The sequence below is a fragment of the Oncorhynchus gorbuscha genome, unplaced genomic scaffold (assembly GCF_021184085.1).
Source record: "Oncorhynchus gorbuscha isolate QuinsamMale2020 ecotype Even-year unplaced genomic scaffold, OgorEven_v1.0 Un_scaffold_726, whole genome shotgun sequence".
NCBI classification, from domain to species: domain Eukaryota; kingdom Metazoa; phylum Chordata; class Actinopteri; order Salmoniformes; family Salmonidae; genus Oncorhynchus; species Oncorhynchus gorbuscha.
In genome coordinates, this window is record NW_025745781.1 from 134,529 (window position 1) to 161,653 (window position 27,125).

A 27,125-nucleotide genomic window follows, 5' to 3' on the forward strand; every position below is an offset into this window, starting at 1 on the left:
TAAGCTACTCATGATGATATATTGGTTGACCTAGCTATCTATAGCTAAGCTACTCATGATGATATATTGGTTGACCTAGCTATCTATAGCTAAGCTACTCATGATGATATATTGGTTGACCTAGCTATCTATAGCTAAGCTACTCATGATGATATATTGGTTGACCTAGCTATCTATAGCTAAGCTACTCATGATGATATATTGGTTGACCTAGCTATCTATTGCTACTCATGATGATATATTGGTTGACCTAGCTATCTATAGCTAAGCTAGCTATCTATAGCTAAGCTACTCATGATGATATATTGGTTGACCTAGCTATCTATAGCTAAGCTACTCATGATGATATATTGGTTGACCTAGCTATCTATAGCTAAGCTACTCATGATGACTATAGCTAGCTACTCATGATGATATTGACCTAGCTATCTATAGCTAAGCTACTCATGATGATATATTGGTTGACCTAGCTAAGCTATAGCTAAGCTACTCATGATGATATATTGGTTGACCTAGCTATCTATAGCTAAGCTACTCATGATTATGTATTGGTTGACCTAGCTAACTATAGCTAAGCTACTCATGATAATGTATTGGTTGTTTGTTTATTGCTCTTGAAGCACCTTAAGATTTATTTCTGTTGAAAAATCGCTATAGAAGTTTAATACATTATTAATAATAATAATTATTACCCGTTTGCACTGCTCATATGCTAATTAAGGTTTTAAAAAACTGGGTGGGAAAATAATTCAATTTCCTTCTATGTGCACATATGTACAGCGGTGATCCAGTCTGTTTCTTAAATAGCACACACACACACCACGGTAGACCATAAATACTGTCAGCCAGCCTAGGGGAAGCCCTTGCTGAGTACAGCCGTGATCCCCAGCTTCCTAAAACACTCACATACGTTGTCTATAAATATACTAACCAACCAACTGTCAGGGAAAGCCCTCACTACATGCAGACTCGCAGACGGTCAGGGTGGAGAGGTTAAGTGTGGTTATTATTAACTGTTTGTTTTGGCAATGCTCTAGGCTCCTCCCATTCCTCAATGCTTTAGGCTCCTCCGATTCCCCTCCAGGATCTCTTTCAGACACCTCCAGAAACGTTGCAGTGGCAGGCAAAAAAAGGCCCGTCATATAGCTCCTTCTAACCTTGGTGTTTAGTGCCCTCTATTGGAGAATAGTTATACTACAGGTGTTTGGATGACTTCCAGTCATTGCGCTAACACAAGTTAGCATTGTCTTGCGAAACTCTAAGTTCCTTTATACTGGATGTATAGACATATTAATGGTATCCATGAGTCATTTGACTCTGGGGAAGTAGACAAAGGTGCTTCATTGTCAAAATTCTGAAGTATCCCTTTAAGTTGAGGTTTAGGGTAAAGGTAGGGGTCAGGCTCAGGGTTAGTGTTTAGGTAGGGATGTTCCAAGGATCCTGAATTTGAGAGTGGTTACATTTCTCCAGTCTCATCCCTCATCTGTTTACCATAAAAACTGACTGCTTTTTCGGGGTGACCACGTTTGCTGTTGGAATCCCAGATTGCTCCTTTAATTAAAGTACAATATTTTTATGGTATGAAAAAGCTGTTTGCTGAGTAATAAGTCCACAGTCACAAAGGAAGTGTATGTAGATCCACATGTTTTTAATCAATGCTCAACATTTCACCATGAAAATCATATTTTATGCATCACAGGAAAATAGTAAGACTTTGATCTTCAATTCGTTGGTCTTGTTTATTCAGCAACTTCTTTTCCCTGTAAGAAGAAAGAAATAATATAATGGATCAGTAATAATAAGAAATGAAATAATATAATGGATCATGATAAATAATAATAATGAACATGATAATATAATGGATGTAATAATAATCAACATGATATGGAATATAATGGATCAGTAATAATAATGAACATGATAAATATATGGATAGAATATAATGGATCAGTAATAATAATGAACATGATAAATATTTGGATCAAGCATTTAATGCTCTGTGCTCAGCTTGGATTTTCAATTTTGAACTACCAACTTGAAATATATATTTATTATTTTTGCCCTGAAATGTTCTTCTTGCGTGAGTGTAAAAGATAAGTATTGACCTCTGTGAAGACTGATTCATCAGTGGTGATGATGTGGTCATATCTGAACATGAGTCAGGTACAGGTTTAGTAGCAGTTCTGTACCTTTCCAGAGTCACGGGTCTTGGCTCTGAGCTTGTTGACCTGAGTCTCAGCGATGTCAGCACGCTCCTCAGCCTCCTCCAGCTCATGCTGAACCTTCCTGAACTTAGACATGTGCTGGTTTGCTGCTTCCTCCTGGGTGAGGAAAGAGAAGGAGAGCATAACATTAGCGTTTGAAGCTTCAGGAAGCAAATATGAATAATATTTTCAACAAAACACATATTAGCAGATTTAGGATAGCAATGTATACAGGGAGATATATGATACTGCAGAGAAAGTGGGTGGCAGAATGGGAACAAGCCACTGCCTCCAGCACTACCACTCGACCAGCAAATTCATATTCAACCCCCTCTCCTTTAAGTTGGTAACACATTGGCATAGGGGACACTCACAAATGAGTATAATTTCTTTAGCATGTACTTGCACTATTAATTGTCATTGTTGACAGGTGTGCTGTAGCAACACTTCAACTAAACCATATGCACATTACGTTTTGTAGAGAAAATCTACATTTTTGAATGTATGCGCTCAGAGTCTGTGACTCACCGATTCCTCAGAATGCCTCTTGTAGGCCTTCACTTTCATCTGCAGCTTATCTACCAGGTCCTGAAGTCTGCTAACGTTCTTCTTATCCTCCTCAGTCTGTGGGAGAAGATCAAAGAATCAATGTCACAAGAGTTTTATACACAAACCTGTCTGTGTTAGTGTCAAGTGTGTGAAGAAGGCACTTTCTCTATCTCTTACCTGGTAAGTGAGCTCCTTGACTCTGCGCTCATACTTGCGGACTCCCTTGACTGCATCTACACCTCTTCTCTGCTCGGCCTCCACCTCAGTCTCGAGCTCGCGCACCTTTATGGAAGAAATAAACGTAGGAATTGGTTGGAGGTCGTGAAATCGTAACAAATATTTGTATAAGAAGTATAGTTTTCTACCCAGTCAAGGGTGCACAATTGTAATTTGTTCCCATGTACTCTTTTAAAATGTTAATTGAAGGGGGCTGTAATAATAACAACAACTTTTCATTATCTAGGTCAGTGGTTCACAAAGTGGAATTTACATTTCAAATTGTTTATGTATATTTATAGCAAGAACAGATTAAACAGCCCGGGATCTTTTGAAAATGTTTAGAGGGTGCAATACAGTACAATATAATATTATTCATCCACAATTTATGCTATTAACTCTTAGATTAAATAACGGGTCTGGGAGGCTCACAACTCAATTCTTCTTGTTTTTGAAATATGACTTTCAACCATGTTTTCATGAGTTTTGTGGTGTATGGTGCAGTACCAGTACGGCGACTAGAGGCCGCCACTAGCATGTTTTAATGTTGTTGTAGTATCTGGGATCTACATCTGTTTATATTCGTTACTGTGCTGTTACTAAGCAGTAATGCATTACGGCAGTGTTACGTTACTACACCTAATAGGAAATGCACATGCGCACTGGGGTGCCGGGAACTGTAGAGCACGAGGGGTTTTGACTAAAACGAAAACTAACCGTACTCCCGTCTCCTGCCTGGTCATTTCTCCACAACACAAATATTACAGTTGTGACATTGCTTCTATTATGGAGCTCGCGCTCTGGCAGTTGAGAGTAGTTTGCCAAGTGAGCCAACAGCAAGACAGAAGCACCGACATAAATACATGTTTTTCTTTATTTTGAAGGTAAGCGAGTGTAAAATCACTATATTCAAGACGGTAATGTATATACATATGTTTGTTGAGATGTTATGTTGTGTTTTTAGGTTTTATGAACGTATTAACGTCCGCTAGCCTAAAAGCTAATTCAGCCATTAGCCTGCTATCTGGTAGCCCCGCATAGCAACGCTAGCTTCCCTAGCAACGGCAAGTGACTGAGACTAACAACAGAGAGACATTATTACTATGACATTAAACCGATGAATGTATATTATATTCTGTGTTGATATTTATTGTGAATTATTATTATTATTATTTTGAATGAAATGGCAGATTAGAAGAAGTCTGCTGAGACAATTAAGCCTGAATGAAGCAACTAGATTAATGCATTTTTATTTATTTAAAGGTCCTGCATCAACTCCACTAAATGAGTGTAAAATTAATATCATTTGTTTTGTTATGAACTTAAATTCACTGTCATTTAAGTTTTAAACTGCAACATTTTCTCTTTTCCCAAGGTAAAATGTGTAGAGTGACAGTAAATGACCTTCAAAACGGCAACATTTTCTCTCTGATGCAAAGAGGGGGGACCGAAAAATGTTATTTCCCAGGGCCCAAGACTTGGTTAGTCCAGTCATGCACTGAAGAAGTCATAGGAAATCTGCGTGGATGCTATTTTTATCGCACTTTAAAGTAGGGGTTGTGTTCTGATATTATGAAGGGGGTCCCTGATGAATTCGCTATCACAAAAGGGGTGGTCCCCGATGCAAAGAAGTTCGGGAACCCCTGATCTAGGTGAGTTTTTGCGACAACAAGTCATTAAACAATGTTCCTGTTTATTTTTATATGAATAAAAAAGTTATTGAGATAAAAAGTAATTACAAAATGCTCCTGTGTATTTTAACATGATCAAATACATTTCCAGCAATCAGTCTTTCAATCCACCCTAATCCACCCTGCAGGTATCTCACCCTGGACTCCAGTTTCTGGAGCTGCTTCTTGCCTCCCTTCATGGCCAGATTCTCAGCCTCATCCAGGCGGTGCTGCAGGTCCTTGACTGTGACCTCCAGGTTCTTCTTCATCCTCTCCAGGTGAGAACTGGTGTCCTGCTCCTTCTTCAGCTCCTCAGCCATCATGGCCGCCTGGAATAGTAGTTTGTTTAATTTATGCACCAATCATAATGTCCCTCGCAGATCTTTGTTGTTCTTAACCAGCCCAGCTACCATTGTCACATGGGGACAAATCAAGTTGATGTAATTCAAGGACTCACATCAGTGATTGCCTTCTTGGCCTTCTCCTCTGCATTCCTGGCCTCCTGGACGATGTCGTCCACCTCTCCCTGCACCTGCACCAGGTCAGTCTCCAGCTTCTTCTTGGTGTTCTGAAGGCTGGTGTTCTGAAGGAGGAAATAAGACGATTTGTTTTACTTCCAAGAGAACTTGCAAGTCACAAGACTGAAATTATGAAAATCTAAGGCAAGCACGGTCCAATTCAAGGTGCGTTTAAACTATGCTTGGTTGAGTTTCATTAGAAACGGCTTTGACCCATACCTGGGAGTGCAGCAGTCCAACACGCTCGCTGGCGTCTACCAGCTCAGTCTCAGCCACTTTGCGGCCTCTCTCTGTCTGCTCCAGAGCAACTCTCAGCTCCTCGATTTCAGCCACCATCAGACCGTTTCTGCGCTCCACCATGGCGGCCTGCTCCTTCATGTCTTCTGCGACACGGACGGCGTCATCAAGGTGCAATTGGGCATCCTGGGGTTCACAATGACATACGTTCATTAGGACTTGTGAAAGTAGAGGTGATAGGATCGATCAGTGATAGAAATGTTCACTGGTAAGAATTTCCCCAGTATCGCTACCTTTAGTACATAAACCACTCTATTCAAATCCTCTGTTGTATTATTTTCCACAGATTCAAAAACAAATCCCTCTCCATGTTCAGGTGTTTGAGCCTGATGTCCCAGTCCCTTTACCTTGAGCTGTCCCTGGACATTCCTCAGCTGTTTCTGGGCCTCGGCGGCCTGCCTGTTGGAGTGGCTCAGCTGGATCTCCATCTCGTTCAGGTCTCCCTCCATCTTCTTCTTCACCCTCAGGGCATCATTCCGGCTCCTGACCTCAGAGTCCAGGGTGCTCTGCATGGAGTCAACCACCCTCTGGCTGTTCCTCTTGATCTGCTCCATCTCCTCGTCCTTCTCTGCGATCTTCCTGTCCACCTCACCCTTGATCTGGTTCAGCTCCAGCTGCACACGCAGAATCTTGGATTCCTCGTGCTCCAGTGTGCCCTGGACAAACAGAAGCAGTCAGGCCAATTGTGTTCAGTACATTTGGATGTAGGAATTAAATATATATGACTACAATAAACACCAATACAGGGATCATTGGACTGTAGTTTGTACCTCAGCCTCCTCCAGAGCGGTCTGGATCTCAGACTTCTCTGTCTCCACGGTCTTCTTGGCCTTCTCCAGCTCATGGATGCTCTTGCCAGTCTCTCCGATCTGCTCAGTCAGGTCAGAGATCTCCTCTGCACACACACACACACAGGAGCAGTTTACACTTGGGAGATTTTCACTGGATATCGCCAATGCACTGAAGTTGACATTGAATCATAATAACAGGGAATTTATTAACAGCAATTAATATTGCAAATTAAACATGATAGAATTGCCGTCAAATGCTCACGCTGCAGGTTCTTGTTCTCTCTCTTCAGAGTCTCCAGATGATCCAGAGCCTCCTCATAGGAGTTCTTCATCTTGAAGAGTTCAGTGCTCATAGAGCGAGCCTCCTTCTGAGCTCCTTCCAGCTCAGCCTGGCCCTCCTCATACTTCTGCTTCCACTCTGCCAGAACCTAGGAGAATCCATGGGATTTTCATTAGAAGTCACTGATGAAGAGTTTTGAATCAGAAATATGCTCCAAGTAATCATATAGCAGACAGTAAATATCAGTCTATGGTGAGGTTTATTCATTTTCACCTTGTCAAAGTTCCTCTGCTTCTTGTCGAGGTTGGCGGCCAATGCGTTGGCTCTCTCAACATCAATCATGAGGTCCTCCACCTCTCCCTGCAGCCTCTGCTTGGTCTTCTCCAGGGAGGCGCACTTGGAGTTGGTCGCCTCAATGGTCTCCTCCGCCTCCTGCAGACGCTGAGCCAGCTTCTTCCTGTTGGACAACAGAGGTTGGTTTTATGGAATGATACATATGTTTCAATACATATTGATGTAACATTTTCTCAGAGCCCCCTACCACCCTCACCATCCACACCATATTTGAGTTTTTCTGTTGCGTGCGACTCACTTGGCCTCCTCCAGCTCCTCTGTGCGCTGGATGGCATCAGTTTCATACTTAGTCCTCCACTGAGCCACCTCACTGTTGGCCTTGGACATGCCGCGTTGCAGCTCTGCCTTGGCCTCCTGCTCCTCCTCAAACTGCTCCCTCAGGAGGTCACAGTCATGGCGGGCAGACTGAACACCGTGGGCCAGTGCATTTTTAGCCTGTGAGAGAGAAAAACAAAGAGAGATGAGTGAGATAGTCAAACAAATTATGTGGACTTGTTTACGTGAAGCTGTGCAGTTTGTTGCTAACGTTACTTTGCTACCTGCCAAAATTACGGTTTTACTTTTTAATGACCGTTTTGTATATATTACATTTTTTCCCTCATTCAACTTTTTACATTCAACTTTTTCACCCCTGACACTTTATCTGGACATGGTTCTACACGACCTCCACCAGCATTAACATTAACATTGTGCCTTCTAATTGCAGTCGCTGTACTCATAATATACAGGAGAACGATTGCCTTATGGTGAGGATAGCCTTGCTACAAGCCCAGCTTCAGATGCAATCGTAAGGCAAGGGTAATTTAAGTATGTGCCACCAATATGTACAGATAGTCCTCCTGGTTACACTAGTCTCTTAGGGTGGAGAAACAGTAGGTGTCTCAGAGGGTGGAGAGACAGTAGGAGTCTCTGAGGGTGGAGAGACAGTAGAAGTCTCTGAGGGTGGAGAGACAGTAGGAGTCTGAGGGTGGAGAGACACGAGGAGTCTGAGGGTGGAGAGACACAAGGAGACTGAGGGTGGAGAGACACTAGGAGTCTGAGGGTGGAGAGACACTAGGAGTCTGAGGGTGGAGAGACACTAGGAGTCTGAGGGTGGAGAGACACTAGGAGTCTGAGGGTGGAGAGAACCTAGGAGTCTGAGGGTGGAGAGACCCTAGGAGTCTGAGGGTGGAGAGACACTAGGAGTCTGAGGGTGGAGAGACACTAGGAGTCTGAGGGTGGAGAGACACTAGGAGTCTGAGGGTGGAGAGACACTAGGAGTCTGAGGGTGGAGAGACACTAGGAGTCTGAGGGTGGAGAGACCCTAGGAGTCTGAGGGTGGAGAGACCCTAGGAGTCTGAGGGTGGAGAGACACTAGGAGTCTGAGGGTGGAGAGACACTAGGAGTCTGAGGGTGGAGAGACACTAGGAGTCTGAGGGTGGAGAGACACTAGGAGTCTGAGGGTGGAGAGACACTAGGAGTCTGAGGGTGGTGTAGTCACCGTCTATGTAAATATATGGCTCTTAGCCTTCCATCTTGGGTCCCTTACCTTGACCTCCTCCTCAATCGCCCTCTTCAGCTCTTCCACCTGCTGGGTGAAGGCCTGTTTTCCTCTGGTCAGCTGAGACACCAGGGCTTCCTTCTCCTCCAGCTGGCGGCCAAACTCACCTGCAGGGACAGAGGAACATCTTGTTAATAATCGATTCTGAGGTATCATAGGGCAATGTTAGGTGGTGAATAGTACAGTAGAAACTATGTGGATATAGCCCCTAATACATGTTGTGTTCTACTGAAGGAAAGCATTGGCTTGTTGTTCATTGTTGATGGTACCATTTTCTGTCAGGAGTCTGGCCCTCTGTCCGCTGATGTCGTTGACCTGGCGAACATTCTCATCATTCTTAGTCTTCAGCTCACTCAGCTGGTCCTCAAGAGTACGGCACATCTTCTCCAGATTGCCCTGTTAGTGAAACATGTTCCATCATTACTTTATATATGTGACTCCTGTCAACTTCAGTTTACTTGAATGGTGATGTAGTTGACCCTCCTCAACTCTGCTTGATCAAAACATCACTACTCACCTTAGCCTTGGCGACGGCCTCCATGTTGCTAGAGAGGTCATCAATCTCCATCTTGTATTCGCTCTTCTCCTTCTCCAGCTTCTGCTTGACACGCTGCAGGTTGTCGATCTGCTCCCCGAGCTCAGCCACACTGTCGGCCTGCTTCTTGCGCAGAGCGGCGGCTGTGGCCTCATGCTGCAGGGTGGACTCTTCAAGATCACGACGCAGCTTCTGGAACTCAGCCTCACGCTTCTTGTTCATCTCAATCTGAGCAGCAGTGGCGCCTCCGGCCTCCTCCAGCCTCTCGCTGATCTCTTCAAGTTCCCTGGAGAGATCGGCCCTCTGCTTCTCAACCTTAGCTCTGGCAGCACGCTCAGCCTCAATTTCCTCCTCCAGCTCCTCAATACGGGCCTAGAACAGGGGCAGGAGCAGGGGGATGAACACTACAATACAGTTGAAACAATTGAAACTCACAAAATAAAAATAGTATGTATATTTTGCAAAAATATGTTTAATAAAAAGCCAGTTACACTAATATATTCAGTAGACAGTGTCCCATTAAGGAACCAAACCCTCAAAGGTAAGAAGTTAGACAAAGGACTCTAGATGGATATAAGCCATTTTAACATGTATGTTGTCATTGAGGGCTGAGTGGGGATGGTAAGAAGCACCAACAAGAAACACCATCTTCCAACCTACTGAGCCATCAGAAGCCACCTGGAAAACTGTCTGCTGCCAGAAAAAGTGTAATTATTTTTTAAAGGAAATGATTCAAGTCTGTGCTTTTCTGTACTGGAGCTTTTCTGTACCTGGAGTTCCTTGATCTTCTTCTGCAGCTGAGCTCCCAGAGACTGCTCATCCTCAATCTTGCTGAGGAGCTGGGTGGTCTCAAACTCCTTCCTAAGAAACACAAACACGTTGATTACAGAGTTGGTTTTGGTTCGATAGTGTAAAGGGAGAGTATTATACCATTCACTTTCCTTACTGAATCAAATGCTAATTCATAATTACAAGAATTAGTCAAAAACAACCATTATAGCAGGTAATACTGTGGTCATTTGTTTGTGTTTACTTCTTGATTTTCTCATCAGCTTGCTGCTTGTCATTCTCCAGGTCCATTATGGACTCCTGGGCCAGTTTCAGATCTCCCTCCAGCTTTCTCTTGGATCTCTCAAGGTCCATACGGAGCTTCTTCTCTTGCTCCAGAGAACCCTCAAGCTAGAAGATAAAAACACATATATTATTAAAATCTAAACAACTGAAGATAATATCATCTTACATACTATCATGGCCAAAATGTCAAACTCCACTCACGTCATCCACTTGCTGTTCCAGCTTGGTCTTGGCCTTGGTCAGAGTGTTGACTTTGTCCTCCTCTGCCTGCAGGTCATCCAGTGTCTGCTGGTGGGCCTCTTGGAGGGCTTTCTTCTCCTTGGTCAGCTTGGCAACACTCTCATCCATAGATGCCATCTCCTCTGTCAGGTTTTTAACCTGAAAACGGCAACATCAAAATTAGTCTTTGGTCACTCCACTATAAAGGGGAGATTTAGTATGTTATATATTGCATTAATTTCATTTAGATTCGCACTGCATCAACAATTACTGTACTATATATTCAACACTAGATGTCAGTGTTCACCATGCCAGTGTACTGAATGGAAGTCATAAATGAGGTGGAGCAGAACATGCAATGTTCTATTATTGTACAATGTGAATTACATTTCTGTTAAGCTATGTTTTGAGTTGATTATTGTTTGGTTTATTGTTTGGTTAGACTGTCTATGGTAAGACACAAGACCTTGTTTTCAGTGGCGTGCTTCTCCTTCTCCACTTTGGCCAGGGTGAGCTCCAGGTCATCAATGTCCTTCTTCAGCTCAGAGCACTCATCTTCCAGCTTCCTCTTCTTGGCAGTCAACTCAGCATTGATCTCCTCCTCATCCTCCAGCCTCTCGGTCGTCTCTTTGAGTTTGGCCTCCAGCTGGATCTTGCTCTTGATGAGCCCCTCACACCTTTCCTCAGCATCGTTCAGACTCTCTCCTTCCTGGTTTCAGAACAGAGGGGGAAAAATCAGATGCCTCACTTTGTGTATTGAAGGTCAGAAAAAAGCAATCGAAATTCACGAGATATGTAAAGTATATAATATTGGCAATAAAAAGGTGTGTTCATATGTATGTGTATTCATGTGAATGTAAATTTGACAGTAATGAAGGATGTTTTTTCACCCACAGATGCGACTTGGAGCGCCAGGTCGTTCTTCTCCTGCGTCAGGGCCACCAACTTCTCCTCCATTTGCTTCTTTGTGGCCAGAGCCTTGGCCAGGTCTGCTGTCATCTTCTCATAGTTCTCCTTCATGTTGGCCAGCTCCTTCTCAGTCTCAGCGCTCTGCAGCAGGGGCTTGATCTTGAAGTACAACTTCATCCATGGCCAGGTTTTGACATTCATGAATGAGCGGATGTTGTACTGGATGGTGTAAACTGATTCTCTGGTCGACAGAAAGGACAGAGTGTCATGGTGAGTGACATGCTTAAAGCTACACTCTGTGACTCGAAGAACAACAAAATGGCCCCCTCACCAATGTTTGTTTACAGCATAGGAATGGGGCTTGAGAAATGTAACCCCTCTTAAGCACATAGACAGCTCTCTAGATGCAAGTACTGACTGTTCGTGCATTCTAAGCTCATGAGGCATTTTATATACTTCAAGAATGAATGGGTAAATTCCACAAATGTAAATGACAATTGAATAGCCAAATCCCAAACTGCAGCTATAAAGCTAGAATCCTTAGTTGCTACATCCATTTCTGGACTAAAAGAATTAACCCAAAAGCTGTAGTAGACCATTATAAGATGTACTTTCTCATTCTGAACAACTCACAGCATATACAGTATGGAATCATAATGCATTAGATACAGGTGGTTGACAGAAAGCTTTGCCAAGATGTCTACTATTCCTCACCTCCTCTCCATCATCTTGGTGAACTCTCTCCTCATGAGGAATCCACGGCTGAGAGCCTGGACCATGCCGACCAGAGTGGCCAGCTTCTCATCTCTCATCTCCTCCAGGACACCCAGCAGACCGGCTTTGAAGAACACCTGAGACACAGGTTAACATGGTCAATAGAACCACAGATGGTGACAGATAGAAAGGGTCAAACCACTAGATTGATTTAAACAACATTAACTTTGCAGCGGTTACAAACAAACCATGGGATAGGTTGTTTCTAAGATGCTAGTTATTGTACAGTTGTAGATTAATAATGTACAGATACATATACCTGCAACTATACCACTCTATCACAATGCAAATTATAATGAGTTTAGTTTCTCTTCTATACCTGTGATGAATTAACAGAACAATGTTTTTCCACCTTTTCCATTAGTTAAATGAAGAAGAAAGAACATAAGGATGGATAGATCACCTGGAGAGATTTTATATGGTACAGGTTTAAATTATCATTGAAGTTGTGTTTTGTTGTCAGCTTTTACTGGGGGTTTTTGACTGACCTTGGTGTGTCCAAACTTGTAATCCTCGTGATTCACATCAATGGACCCAAGCAGCTTCTCAGAAGCCTTCTTGTTGTCCATGAACTGGCCCTCAGGGATGACGCTGGCATTCAGTACTTTGTACCTGAATGAGGAGACATTTTTAACATGTCAAGTTGTAATAGGTTAGTTATATTTCGTAAAAGGTAAGCCTATTCTGATTATGTGGTGTGTGTGTGCTTGTGTGTGTACCTTTGCTTGAAGTCAGCATAGATGATTCTGCTGGGGAATCCCTTTCTGCAGATCCTGATACCCTCCAGTACACCATTACACCTGAGCTGGTGGATAACCAGGAAGTTCTCCATCAGACCTGGTAAATCAAAACAAGTCTCTTTTAATACTAATAAACAGGTTATATATTGGAATCATTAAGGTTACTAATACTGTACTGATAAGATGACATATTTAAGTCAATATTTCTTGTACCTGGAGTCTTTGACTCGTTGGGGATCAGGCAGCGCACAAAGTGAGGATGAGTGCTCCTCAAGTTGGTCATCAGCTTATGTAAGTTCTCCTGTAAGAGGGTTACAAACCATGTTCTCATTTATGATAATCAATGCACCTTTTGAAGGACTGAATAAGCACATTTCAAAAGCTCACCCTGAACTGGGAGGACACAGTCTGCATGGAACCACCCTTCTTCTTGCCTCCTTTCTTGGCTTTATCTGTTAAAATGTGGGATAGTAAAAGATAACTAGAAAAGTACATTTCCTAGAGCGGGTGGAATAAATATAATAATAATAAGAGTATGTAAGAAATCTAGAGTGGTCTTGTCTTCAGCAAACACACTAATTATAAACCAGAGAATCTTTGGTTAACTTCACACTTATCTAGAGGCAAATGCTGCCAATGAGATTGTGTAGAATAACATCTATTGTATGATTAAATTAACCAAGTGTATTAGTAAATCAACCCAGTGATAAACCCTGAGAAATTGTGGTACATTGAAAGACTTTAAAGAACATTTGAGTCTGAGTTATAACTAGTATTTAGTTAAATATTGTGACGTGATGCTAGTCTTACCCTCAGGAGGGGGAGGGGGATACAGGGCAGCCAGAATTTTGACAGAGGACTTCTGGTACAGTTGACAAACTGAGTCGTTCAGGGGATCCTTGTTCTTCTCCAGCCACCCAGTGATGTTGTAGTCCACAGTTCCGGCGTAGTGCACCAGGGAGAAGTGGGCCTCTGCCTTGCCTTTGGCAGGCTTGGGCTTCTCAAATGCATTTGTTTTGCCAAGATGCTGGGCGTACAGCTTGTCCTTGAAGGTAGTGTCTGAAGACTTGGGGAACATGCACTCCTCTTCAAGGATGGAGAAGATGCCCAATGGCTTTACGAAAAGAGATGTATATCAAATTAGTGATATTTCCATTTAGGATCACATTTATTCAATTAGTAAACATGCTATTATAGGATTATAATAATTTAGGGACACATAATAGGAAACATATTGAGTTCTCACCAGTCAGATAACTTGTCAGTGGCGTATATTAAAGGGTGCTAAGGGAAGCCAGGCTTCCCCCAAAAATTAACATATAAAATAAAGTATATTTTTTCTTGTTTAGCCAGAGGCTGAATGTATCTCTCCAGGTAAAGCATCCGAGTGAGCAAAACTGCGCCCCTCTGTCTCTGTATGTGTAGCCCTTCTATCTGATGCTGTCTGGTCAAAGAGAGTATGGTATTGTATCATTGAATGCAAGAGAAGCCAGCGATCATTTGGCCTCCCTTGATTATTTTTTTGTGTACAATTACAGCGAATCAGAGTTGAGCTAAACTGAGTGAGCTAATCTGTGAATGGTCCTGCTGCACCAAAAAACGTGTTAAGTGAAGCCAGTTTGGATTTGGCTTCACACCAAATCAAGCCCAACGTCATTGACAGAAAGAAAAACTGCAATTGTTGCATCTCCTTGTGTTGTTTTCCTCTGGAGGATAGCTAGCTAGCTAAAATGGGCCCTTTCCTAAATTAGCCATGGATGGAGATAGGGACTTGTACTCATAATTGTATTGATGTATTTTCACCATGTATTTTCTACTTACTCACACAAACAAAATTAATTAGTACCATGGACAGCCATATGATATTTAGTTTACGTTGATTGGACTAAAATAGTTTTTGGAATCTTTTAGTTCTCACTGTATTAGACTAAGCATAGGTGATTTGATGATGTTGAAATGGCGCTGGAATATTGGAGGGAGGCAACTCCTGTTTTCTTCACAATTTGTGGTAACTCCCCGTGTTTCTAAATCAATAGATGTTTAGTGGTCCGAAAATGTCAGAAAAATGTACTTGACAGACCATGTTGTAGGTCATGTAACTGTTTGTTACATTCATTATGCTTTGTGGACTCCACAAGACAGATGTTGCTCTCCGGTTTTGTGATGAAAAAAAGATGTGGTTGAATTTATTCTGCCACTGTGTCTTCTTATTGTCTCGGCCTTAGACCTGTATGTCACAGTGGCACGGCATATAAACTAACGGGTTACAGGGCAAACAACGCAATTAACACATTGGTTGTTATATGGATTGGCTTCCCCAGTGATTTTAATACTGTATACGTTGTACCACTGTGATAATATTTCACACAACGCTCCATATGAGCTTTGTTGTTGTGGTCCATTATAATGGTCCATTAAAATCCTCACAGACATCTTACCTTCTCAATAAGCTCAATGCAGGCAGCCAAGTCCATGCCGAAGTCAATGAAGGCCCAGATGATTCCCTCCTTCTTGTACTCCTCTTGCTCCAGGACGAACATGGTGTGGTTGAAAAACTGTTGCAGTTTCTCATTGGTGAAGTTGATGCACAGCTGCTCCATGCTGTTGTACTGTTGATTACATTTTAAAAGGGATCATTTCATCATACAAGACTGTAATCCATCTCAATCACATCTAATTGTCTTGTTCTGGTCTCATACTCACATCAAAGATCTCAAACCCGGCAATGTCAAGCACACCGATATAGAACTGCCTTGGATTCTTGGTGTCCAACATCTCATTGATACGGATGACCATCCACAAGAACATCCTCTCATAGATGGACTTGGCCAGAGCACTGACTGAGTTATTAACCTGCAATGATAATACCTCAAATTAATACATGAGATATTGACCATGTCTAGTGATCAGGTGATACAAGCTTGGGAAAAGCAATGCACTCGTCCCCAAAATAATTCCTGTGCTCAGAAAATGGTAGATTTGTTTGGCCGCCTTACTTGAGGCACAGTCTGTCCCTTGGTCACATACTCGTTGCCGACCTTCACTCTGGGGTAGCACAGAGCCTTCAACATCTCAGCTGAGTTCAGGCCCAGCAGGTAGGCGATTTTATCAGCCACTGGAGAGAGAACCAACAACAACAGACTCAGGGACACAAGATCACTTGTTTCTGATTTCACACTGCCAAAATAGTTTTGTTAACTTCTTTGTGGGTTAGGTTTTGATTCACCCACATTTTGGAGGTTAGAATTTGTTCTCCAAAAATGATCTCCTGCCTGACTTTCATGTGGCACTGTCTGTCTTAGGTGTTCTATTTCTATGTTGGGGACTGGGAATGGGACTAATGCTTTACATATTGTATATCTATGAGTGGGACTCACCCTCTGTGCCTTCTGGCTCGGCCTGCTCCTCACGCTGCTTCTGCTTGAATTTCAAGTTTCCATGGTGCAATACAGCTCCTGTCAGCTTGTAGATGCCAACCTTCTCATCATTACTGAAGCCCAGGACTGTAATGGCATCCTGACATTAAAGAGGAAGTACAACAGAGATGAACTGAACGGTAGTTTGCTCAGTTACACTACAGTTCTGTGCTGCTCACTGCAGAATAAATGGGATGGATAGATTTGACTGGCTTCTCTGTTACACATGATTACGCTTGGAAAACACATTAGTAGATGGCAGCACAGTTCCACAGGGCACTTTGTGGTGCTCTATAGTGGAAGGCATGAAGAGTTCTTTGAGGCACATGCCTAACTAACACAAGGCATTTAGAATCAAACTTAAACATACATGAACATTCCCAGCTGCCACCAAGTTGGAATTTCATAGTACATTCAGTGTGTATGGTGGTCCTATCCATTCCCTATCTAGAGTTTGGTTAACCCTTTGTATGACTCACATCTGTGGCATCCAGCTCTTCATTGTCATTGATGCTGGCCACAGTGATCTGTCCCTGACTGCACATGGGGAAGTCGTAGGGGTTGGTGGTGAGAAGCGCCAATTCTGTGGACAACGGAGAACAGCTTGTCAGTTAAATCTCTTAGAATTCTGCTGTTCTAACTTCAGTATCTCTCCCTCCTTTACTCAATAGATGGACTCAAGGATACATGTAGTATATAATGAATAGCATCAAAAGAGGAGACTGAGACTTGTGGACTAGTGCATCACAGTGCATTACTTGATAGATATTTCCCAAAGACCTGACCCATGTCTAGATGCCTTGTTACCTTGGATGTACTCATTGTAATAGTATTATTAGTGTGGACTATGAATATTTTTTATATATTCCACAGATGGGGGTGGGAATAATTTCCCATGAACCTCTACTTTGTCGTACCAACTAGCTCAGGTTTGTGGCCTGTCATCATCTGGAAGAAGATGTGGTAGCCTCTCTCATCGGGCAGCTGGAAGGACACTCTGGACTTCTCCAGCAGGTCTGAGGGAGAGAGAGAGAGAGAGAGAGAGAGAGAGAGAGAGAGAGAGAGAGAGAGAGAGAGAGAGAGAGAGAGAGAGAGAGAGAGAGAGAGAGAGAGAGAGAGAGAGAGAGAGAGAGAGAGAGAGAGAGAGAGAGAGAGAGAGAGAGAGAGAGAGTAGAGAGAGAGAGAGAGAGAGAGAGAGAGAGAGAGAGAGAGAGAGAGAGAGAGAGAGAGAGAATGAGATCATTTGTTGGATATCTTTACATTTAAATGTATCTCTGTGAATTTAGAAAAGCATTGAGAAACAATCAAAACCAACTCACAGGTCTCAATGTCAGCTTTAGCCAGTTTACCAGCTTGGAAGTGAATCCTGATGAATTTACCCTGTAGTAGAGCATGGGGGTTATAAATAGGTCAACAAATTCATCTAACATATTACTTTGATAGACCCCTTTAAACGTTACAGTTTGTTGGACAGATGTTGGATCTATTGATACAGATGTAGGTTATTGATGTAGGATCCAGTTTGCTACAGCAGGGGAAAATAATCCTGCAGCAACAGGAAATGTGAATTATGATTAAATTTTAAAGATGGAAATTACAATTTTAGAACCTCGAATACATTACAAGTTTGAAATTTCAGCAACAAATCAGTGATCAAAATAAAATTGTAAATCTGAATAACGAATGGGGACTACTGAATTACATTTTTCCAATATAAGGAACTTCCACAGTATACCCTTCATACTTACAAAGCGAGACGAGTTGTCGTTCCTCACTGTCTTGGCATTACCGTAAGACTCCAGCAGAGGGTTAGCTGCAATGATCTGATCCTCAAGAGACCCCTGGTTGAGACAAACATAAGTTGCTAAAAAACTGGTAACATCGTAAAGTTAGTTTTTCTCAATAGCTTGAAACAGGATTCACCACAGGAAAAACAGTTTACACAGTCAACCTGTTTTAACACTGAAATGTGTTAAAAAGGCAAACATAAGAATAACTTACCTGCATTTTGCCAGGTTCTGCTTCCTTCTTGGCCCCAGACACTGCAATGGTGGCAAAGTACTGGATGACACGCTTGGTGTTGACAGTCTTTCCTGCACCGGATTCTCCACTGGTTTATATGACAGAGAAAGAGGGGTTTTAGTTACATGTTTGAGTGTCAGATTGTCTTTCACTAAGAAATAGCGTAGAAAAATACACTGTTAACCTGTGTTCTGACATAAGTCTTTAACAAATAATCCTTCTAATCGACTCGTTATTACACAGAACCTGATGCTCTAATCCATTCATATTGTCATGTATTTCATCACACCAACTGACCCAACTTATTACAATAGAAACACTTTCTCAAGTGACATTTTAGTAAACAACTTACGTAATCAGGACGGACTGGTTCTCCTTATCTGGAACCAAAAAACACATTGCTTATCATACTCAAGCAACATTCAGGGGACATTATTTAATTCATAGCATCATCACAAATTTCAATTTGGAACATTTTCCATTCAAGGTTAGTGAAATCAGATATTCCCAGCAAACTGTTATTACCTAGACTAGAAAACAGTAGATACCTCTCTGAAGCATATTTCCATTGATGCATCCGTTCATCTATCCATGAGCACTTAATGGACATCCATCCAACTATCCAACCAACCATTCATCCCTCCATCCATTCCTCCATCCATCCATGAGAGATCGTACCAATCATCATGAACTGAAAGGCATTGTCAGAGACAGAGAAGATGTGGGGTGGAGCCTCCATCCTCTTCTTCCCTCTGTAGGCGTTGACAACTTCTGCGTCGTACACAGGGAGCCACTTGTAGGGGTTCACCGTGGCACAGAAGAGCCCAGAGTAGGTCTGGAATAAATCATAATTAAATTAGGGGATTACTAAAGTCAGATGTACTTTTACCTGGATTTATGTGAGTATGTGGGTGTACTTTGGTATACTGTATTGATACAGTATGTTTTGGTTTCTACCCTTCATTTATGTGCTGTATGTGTGAATTTATTTTGTTCATGTATGTGCAGGTTTCTTACATAGATCATCCATGCTGCATAACGCTCTTTGAGGTTATACAACACAGAGGCTTCATTCAGGTAGGTCATCATGGCCATGTCCTCAATCTTGTCGTACTTAGGGGGGTTCATCTCGAAGATGTCTGCATCTTTGAACTCTTTTCCTTCCTGAAATAGTCAGGAATATAGATTACATACAGATAACGGCCCAGTACATCACTGGGGCCAAGCTTCCTGCCATCCTGGACCTATATAAAAGGCGGTGTCAGAGGAAAGCCCTTAACAGTTTCTACCCCATAAGACTGCTGAACAATTAATAAAATGGCAACCGGTCTATTTAAATACATGTTCAATCTATCTGTTGTTACTGATGACACATTGTCTATTGAAATGGTTTTGATGATTTTTCATGAAACAGAGTAATTACACAAACTTGAACTTGAATACTTTCCAGATCAGACTTACATCCTTAGTGCCGTCAGGTTTCGTGACTGTTACAGTACACTTCCCGTCGGCCCTGGCAGTGATCAGACCCTTAAGGTACAGCTCCGCCTTGTCTGTCACATAGCAGGAGTTCTTTGAATCAAAGGGTGCGGTTTGTGCCTCAATCCTTTCCCTCTCAGGCTTACGGAGGTATATGGCAGCCTTGCCGTAGATTTGCATCTCAGCGTCCGTACTCATGGTGACGGATAACTAGGAAAGAGATAAAACAAGAAACATGATTGACTCTGTGGTGCTTCCTCCCCAGTCAACAGAGTTAGGTGAGCGGTATCTCTAACCAAATATTCTCTCACTTTTTATGTGAAGAGTCAAACCATGTCTCACCTTCTTTTTCCCCTCCTACAGATGAATGTGTACTTCTTGGAGGACCCTGTGAAATGTAAGGTGTTGTGAAAAAGCACAAGTCGAAAGCCTTACCATTTTAATGCCCAAACGTCTACAAAAAAAACATTTACCTATATAATTAAAACCATATCAAATTCAACTACAGGTGCAGCTGCCAACTTTAATTTTCCTAGTGGCATCTCACTTTACTACACATTGTCATATTTTGAAATAAATACCCCTGAAAACCCTGTTAAATTCTAGACCTCTCCCTTAATTTACAAACAAGTGCAGGAGCAAAACATTTGGACATAAAAGGAACTGACAGATTTGAAGTAAAGAAAAACTCATTCACTTTTTTTTAAACCAATCGCACTCAATCAATTAATTAAATGTATTTATAAAGCCCTTTTTACTGGATTACACTTGATTGCATATTGTAAAATCTTAAGAGACACGCAGCACTCAATTCAAACAGTGCAGTTAGCTACTGCCTCAGTTGCTGAGTGCAAAGATGAGACAAAGATACAAATCTAAGGAGGTGGAGAGGTCTTACCACAGAGGAAGAAGGTATCTGACTTATGGATGCTGGGGCCTCAGCCTCCTTATATCTGGTTGGAAGTGCCAACCAGGCAAAAGTTAATTATGGACCACTCTGGGTAAGGACATGGATTGGATGAGAGACTTCTGTGTGTCTGTGTCTCACTAGCCCCTCCCACTTCCAGGAGCACCACACTCCCATTACATTACTTTTTAATGTCATATTTGTCTCTGAATTGGATTTCGCTGAATTTACATAAATGAGAGATGTCATTATTAATAATTATGACAATATCAAAAGTTTGATTCATCCCAATGTTACTTCTACTGAATCTCATATACTGTAATAGACTGAGTCCAAGTTACTTCTACTGAACCTCATATACTGTAATGGACTGAGTTCATGTTGCCCCACTACAACTAAAATAGTTTTCATTAAATCTAATCTGACCTGATTTAGTTCCATTTTAGTGGCATTAATCCTCATCAACAACTTTATATATATGTTTACCTGTTATTTATATTGTTTAGCTTGTAAACCCATCTGAACTGTCTCCTCACCTCATTGTGACGTAGATGGTCGTTACCTCGTGCTTTGCTTAATTTGATTGATCACCCCTGTGGAACCACATGAAATGAATATTTTAAAGCTTGAACGGACACATTCAGGCTTTAAATAACAGCTTATAAAACCGTTAAATCTAATGTGTTATTTATCTACAGTATGATCTATTAAAAAGATTCTTGAGACGCTTTTATTTGTCTCACATTTCAGTTGGCTAAAACGGTCCAGTAGGATTCTTATGACTTACATAACACCATACCAGTATTTCAATCATCTTATCCACTCATATTGCTGACAGCGATATAGCTGCCTCAAACATTTATTACACTCTGAGGTTAACCACTTAGCAGCTGGACTGGCTTCAGTAAAACTGTTAGAAAATGAATGGGGAATAGTTACAATAAAGTAACAGATTACTTTACATTTACATTACATTTTCACCACCTGAATACACCCTGTATGTTTGGGGTGCTGTGTCCACCCAGCACATTAGTAGGGGGGACTGGGGTTGGTTGTCACTTTTTACTCTGGTGTGTATTTCTCATCACCAGTATATCTGTCACGGATCCCTCTGGGACTGTCATTACACACACCTGGTTCCTATTCCCAGTGAATTGTAATAGTATTAGTGTGCCCTTTGTTCACCATTGTCTGGTCGATTATTGTCACAATGTCCGTTGGTGCGTGTGAGTACCTATGCTATGTTGTGTTGGCTTTCGTGCCATTGTGGATTGTGCAGATGATTACGGGTCTTGTCCCATGTGGAATCATTGTGTGTGTGTGTTACAGGTCTCGTTCCTGTGTAGAATCATTGTGTGTGTTACAGGTCTCGCCCCGTGTGGTATCATTGTGTGTGTGTGTTACGGGTCTCGTCCCATGTGAAATCATTGTGTGCGTGTACGGGTCTCTCCCCGTGTAGAATCATTGTGTGTGTGTTACGGGTCTCGTCCCATGTAGAATCATTGTGTGTGTTAAAGGTCTCGTTCCTGTGTAGAATCATTGTGTGTGTGTTACGGGTCTCATCTCGTGTAGAATCATTGTGTGTGTGTTACGGGTCTCATCTCGTGTAGAATCATTGTGTGTGTGTTACGGGTCTCACCCGTGTAGAATCATTGTGTGTGTGTTACGGGTCTCACCCCGTGTAGAATCATTGTGTGTGTGTTACGGGTCTCTCCCCGTGTAGAATCATTGTGTGTGTGTTACGGGTCTCACCCGTGTGGTATCATTGTGTGTGTGTTACGGGTCTCGCCCCGTGTAGAATCATTGTGTGTGTGTTACGGGTCTCGCCCCGTGTAGAATCATTGTGTGTCATTGAGGTACTCCTCTCTCTTTTGCTTTGGGTCTCAACACTGTGTTTTTTATATACGTGTTTGCTTGGTCTTTGTCTCCGTGCCTTTACACGGCACGGTGTAATTTGGGAAATTTTAAAAAACTATTACGCATTCCTGCGCCTGTCTCCCGATCCTTCATACCAACGTGACAATATCTTATGAGGAAACCAATGTCTTAGGTTGAAATGGGGACCCTTTTTATCCTCATATCTTATTCCAACATGGAGTTATGAGTCATCAAACACACTCTGTCCACTTGTGACAACCAGCCCCATCGCAGGGGCAGTATTATTACACAATACTGATGATGTCATACAATATGGGGTTATTCTTTTGGTAAGAGGAAGTGATGCAATAGAGCAAACAGAATCTTAGCAATAGCCAAGTCTTTCTTTGAATTAACTATATTTCTAACAAAATGCAGAATTTTATGCTTTTTAGAAAAGCATATGACATTTTAATCTTGGCATTTAATGTATACTGGCAATATACTCTATACAATACTGTATACCCCCCATGGCTTGACCTAGGAAGTAAGAAAATAGGTTTGAAATATAGCTCTCCCTTTCTTCTTTTCAACAAACATAATTAATGGATTCTCTCATAGTTTGAACATTTATCAAAAAAACATAAATTCCCCTCACATCAATGTTTTGTCGTGCTCACATGAATTGACCAGGGCCTCGTTTCCCAGTTGTGATGTAACTTAAACACTGCGATGATCGCACCAAATGCATCGTTATTTTTCGAGCCAAACACGAGCCAAGTGTTTCCCAAACAAGCACGTCGAGAAAACGTTGCATCGTTAGACCATTTGGTTTTTAAGAGACACGTTACTAACAAAGGCTCTGGGAAACACCTTGGCTACGAAAGAGACATCGTAAGAAGGTTCTAAAGATTATCTTAATGCTACGAAAGCTAAGAGAATTCACACATTCAAACCTTAAATATATTCAAACAACCAACCCCAGTCTCCCCGGGACGAGACACAAGAAGCCCCAAAGGGGGAGAGCTACTGGATACACTAGCTGCGCAGGGAGCTGACCATCTGGAAGGATCCCATCTAGGGCTTTTAATTTCTTGGACTGTGCTCTCATCTTCATTGCAGCCAAGATTTATTGTTTGATATATCTGCCAAAGCAGCCTAATTCTGGCAATGATGCCACTGTTATTAGACAAGGTATTTTCTTGCCATGTTTGTAGGTGGAGAGAACATCAGCACCATGCAAACTAAATGTTTATGAGATCAAGTTATTTTAATGTGCAAAGATCTTGCATGATATATGACCTGTCCTGTACACCCGGCATGAGCTCCAAACTTGCTCTGGCCAGAAGTTACCCTCAGGGAAATAAACAAAATGTGGACTTTGATTGAAAGTGCAGTGATAGACATTTGGGTGACATTAAACCATAAACCAGATATCATTTTTTTATTAGAATTTGGTTATGCTTTTAAGCATAATGATCACATATTAGAAATTCAACTATCTTTTGGATGACTTTTTGAGTAGGCGAATATAGGTTGTAATCTCATTGATTAACATCTCAATCAAATTTTATCCAATTATCCATGTTTAAATGATGTGGTTTGCCCAGTGGGATGACCCTTCACAACATGTTGATTTAGCTGAACCTGCTTGAGTTAGTGCTTGGGGTGGAACAACAGCCTGCAAACCATGTGGATGGGCTGTCCAGAACAAGAGCCTGCAAACCATGTGGATGGGCTGTCCAGGACAAGAGTTGCTGGCCTCTGGTATTAACTGCCAGATGTCATTAAGCAGTTGAGTAAACTGTCATTATAAAACTGTTTGTACATATTGGCCCATGGGGGAATCAAATAGTTACTGTTGATCCAATACATTTTAAGGGTGCTTTAAACGATCAGTCTATGCTTGCAAGGTTGTTTTATCACTACAGACAGGAGCTTGGCTGAGACACCCCAGAGCCTTGGCTCAAGTCAGCATTTCTTTCTACATGAATCAATCCATTAAAATGTCAGACAGTAAAAATCTAAATCTGGACATGAAAGGTCAGATGCTTGTGGCATGTATCCACAAAACCACCAGTCTTGGCTCGGTTAATTGAGATCTTATTTTCCATGTCACATATCTCGCTGTAAATCTATTACGGTGTCAGCAATGTGAGAACCTTATGGTTGACTAATAAGGTCAAAATAATGTGCTGGCCTGTATCAGATCTCTCTGTGGTCCACAGTAAAGGTATGAGGTCTTCACCTTTCAGCATGCAGTGTGAAGTCAATGGAGGACTAAATGTAATATGAATCTAATGCATTTACAAGGAGAAACACTTGGATCAAATGGGGAGCTGTTGTGTTTTCAGCAAGCTGTACTGATCTTTACATAGATCTTTAGTCCAAATTCTTCAAATTATTACCCTCTTCAGTGACCTCCAACCATGGCCATGATATGAAACTGTGTGTCAGAAATACATGCAGCCTGAAGTCAATTGGGATTGCTTTATGACCCTCTGGGATTGCTTCATGATACCTGCTGAGCTGTTCTTGAAACTCCCCTACAGTCCATGGCAAAGTTACAAGAAATGTGCCAAAGCAACAGATCATTTACAATCCCAATATGGCCATGTTCACTAATGGGTGTATCAGAAATACATCCAGCTTCCACAGCAATATATCTCAGGTCATATATATCTGCCATTTGAGCTGTGCACCAGAGGATATGACCATATATGAAACAGACATATAACTGATATGTCCATCAAACAGACCAGTCAAATACCTGCTTCTTTTTGGACAGCTATATTCTAGAGTTTAAAATGTAAACACAACAGAGATCGTAGGAATAACCAGTCAAGGACAATATAAGAAAAGTCCATAACAGAGAACATCAATAAAACTGGGAATCCCACACCCTCCCTTCAGCTGCAGCTGTTGGAACACAAGCCTTTCTGAGAGAGCAGGGGACTCGTCCTTGCCAAGCCTTTTGGAAGAGTCAGGACAAGTGACAGTCTAATCCACTAGATGACCCCACCAAGGATCACTGTTTAGAAGTTAAACCCTTCACATCCAGTCGCACAATTGAAAGACTGATTTAAATCATGGGGGAAATGGGAAGTGTTCTTGTCTGACTGTGAATGAGTTGAATAGAAGGTGTTGAATGGGAAGTTGTCTAGTTTAACTGCTGACTTGGTAATAGCCTTGACATCTATGGCAGCTGTTATATCTTTGATAGGAGCCTCTGCTTTTTACTCCTGCAATTTATGAACCAAAAGGTCATAACATGTCAAACAGTCATAATAACAGTCAACTTTAGTATCGCAATTATATAAATAATGTTGTACTCAACTTGTTGGATCAGAATCAGGGTTGTGTTCATTAGGTACACCGTAGCAAAACTATAAGAAGCTGGTGGCCACCGGTTCAATTGATCAATGTTAAATAAAACATCTTTATACCATCACATCTAAGCCAATATGTCAACAATTTCAATGAAACTCAGCAAATTAACTTGTATGGCGGTGCACAACACACTCACCTCCTCTCGTCATGTTCTGTTCAGCCGTTAACAAAAACCACATACCTGATTTATAAACAGGGTCGTTAAAGGTCACAAATGTTCCAACTTAAATGGTTTATTTCTCAATTGTGCTTTGAGATATAAATGTCAAATATATGTCAACAATCCTTCCTCCAAAGGACCCGTCTATGGATTAAATGTGAAAATTGTTCTAGCTTACACTAATGTGGCAAACAGACTGTGATTTTCTAGCTAACCTTCCTTTCTCCAGTAGTTCATGTTTCCTCTTTCAGAACCTGTTCATAATCCACTTCATTTTTACATGTTGAACACTAAATATGTTCAAAATCACATTGAGGTGACATTAGTGTGGGACCAATGTGTCTGATCAACTTCCCCTTGCACTCCATGGTCCTGGACCTTTCTCTTTGGTTTGGACTAGATGGTATCCGGCTCTATGTCAGAATTGAATTTTTAGACTTTACACAGCAGGTTAGGAGAATTAGGTTAAGGTTAGGAAAAGGGCTAGGGTTAGCTAAAATGCTAAATGTTTCAACTTAAAGCTGTATCCCATTTAGCCTGCAACTAATGTAATCTGTGGGTAACTGCTCACTGCTCCAAAACCTGCCTTCTGACAGCATGTATCTAGTCTGTGTTGGCTGACTGTTGGGCCTTCATTCCAACCTCTCCCGCCACTGTGGATTCTATTTATAGCCTTCTCATAAAACTGTGAAGCCTATGTGTTTGATAGGCCTATGCTGACAAAGATATCTGGCATCTAACTCATTGCAATTTGAACCCTTTGGTAAATGTGGATAAGTGTACCATTACCGAATACATGAAATGCTTTTTTCCTAAACGGGTATGGACTTGCTACTGCTTGTCTAATAATATATTATTGAATTATTGCAAGCACCACGACCCATCAACCAAGCCACCCTCTGTGAGAAATTCCTGCTGCTGCCACTGCGTCACATGCTCTCTGCTCCTTTTAATACACCAATGGCTCGCATAATGGGTTGTTTACATAGCCGGCTAGTCTGGTGGTGCCTGCAGAGTGTTAGCAAAGATACTTACGTTGCCCTATTCATATGGGGGAAATGGTGTAGTCGACACAGATTTATTAATTTAAACAATGAATAATGTTATTCATAGAATGAAATATAGATTTTCTTTTGAATTGCATGCTGGTGCAAGTTCCTGAAATATGTGGGATGAGTTGGACCGCAGAGTGAAGGAAAAGCAGTAATTTTTCTAGACTGTTGG

General features: G+C 41.7%; 1 protein-coding gene across 1 annotated transcript; it reads right to left on the reverse strand.

Annotated features, from left to right (window-relative positions):
* Positions 1-1,627: 1,627 nt before the first annotated feature.
* On the reverse strand, positions 1,628-19,974 carry LOC124019929 (myosin heavy chain, fast skeletal muscle-like). The gene is made up of 40 exons (XM_046335376.1): positions 19,930-19,974; positions 19,570-19,797; positions 19,126-19,272; positions 18,787-18,943; positions 18,461-18,488; positions 18,088-18,196; positions 17,835-17,927; positions 17,406-17,466; positions 17,004-17,102; positions 16,566-16,669; positions 16,048-16,186; positions 15,667-15,785; positions 15,374-15,523; positions 15,109-15,279; positions 13,481-13,784; positions 13,058-13,122; positions 12,884-12,971; positions 12,650-12,767; positions 12,419-12,542; positions 11,871-12,007; positions 11,142-11,397; positions 10,714-10,956; positions 10,230-10,406; positions 9,988-10,133; positions 9,725-9,815; positions 8,937-9,326; positions 8,689-8,815; positions 8,408-8,526; positions 7,118-7,314; positions 6,799-6,982; positions 6,508-6,673; positions 6,225-6,349; positions 5,802-6,110; positions 5,377-5,580; positions 5,097-5,222; positions 4,798-4,968; positions 2,931-3,035; positions 2,733-2,828; positions 2,190-2,321; positions 1,628-1,760 (listed from the first exon to the last, which is right to left on the reverse strand). Exons 2-40 carry the CDS (start codon positions 19,783-19,785, stop codon positions 1,740-1,742), a joined length of 5,814 nt encoding a protein of 1,937 aa, XP_046191332.1. The 5' UTR covers positions 19,786-19,797; positions 19,930-19,974; the 3' UTR covers positions 1,628-1,739.
* Between the last annotated feature and the right edge of the window lie 7,151 nt (positions 19,975-27,125).

Coding starts and splice junctions, on each gene's coding strand:
- LOC124019929 (XM_046335376.1), bottom strand. CDS start 19,785: ATGAGTACGGACGCTGAGATGCAAATCTACGGCAAGGCTGCCATATAC. Junction 17,928..18,087: donor CAGAACCTGGCAAAATGCAG/GTAAGTTATTCT, acceptor TGTCTCAACCAG/GGGTCTCTTGAGGATCAGAT. Junction 1,761..2,189: donor AGACCCGTGACTCTGGAAAG/GTACAGAACTGC, acceptor TTCTTCTTACAG/GGAAAAGAAGTTGCTGAATA.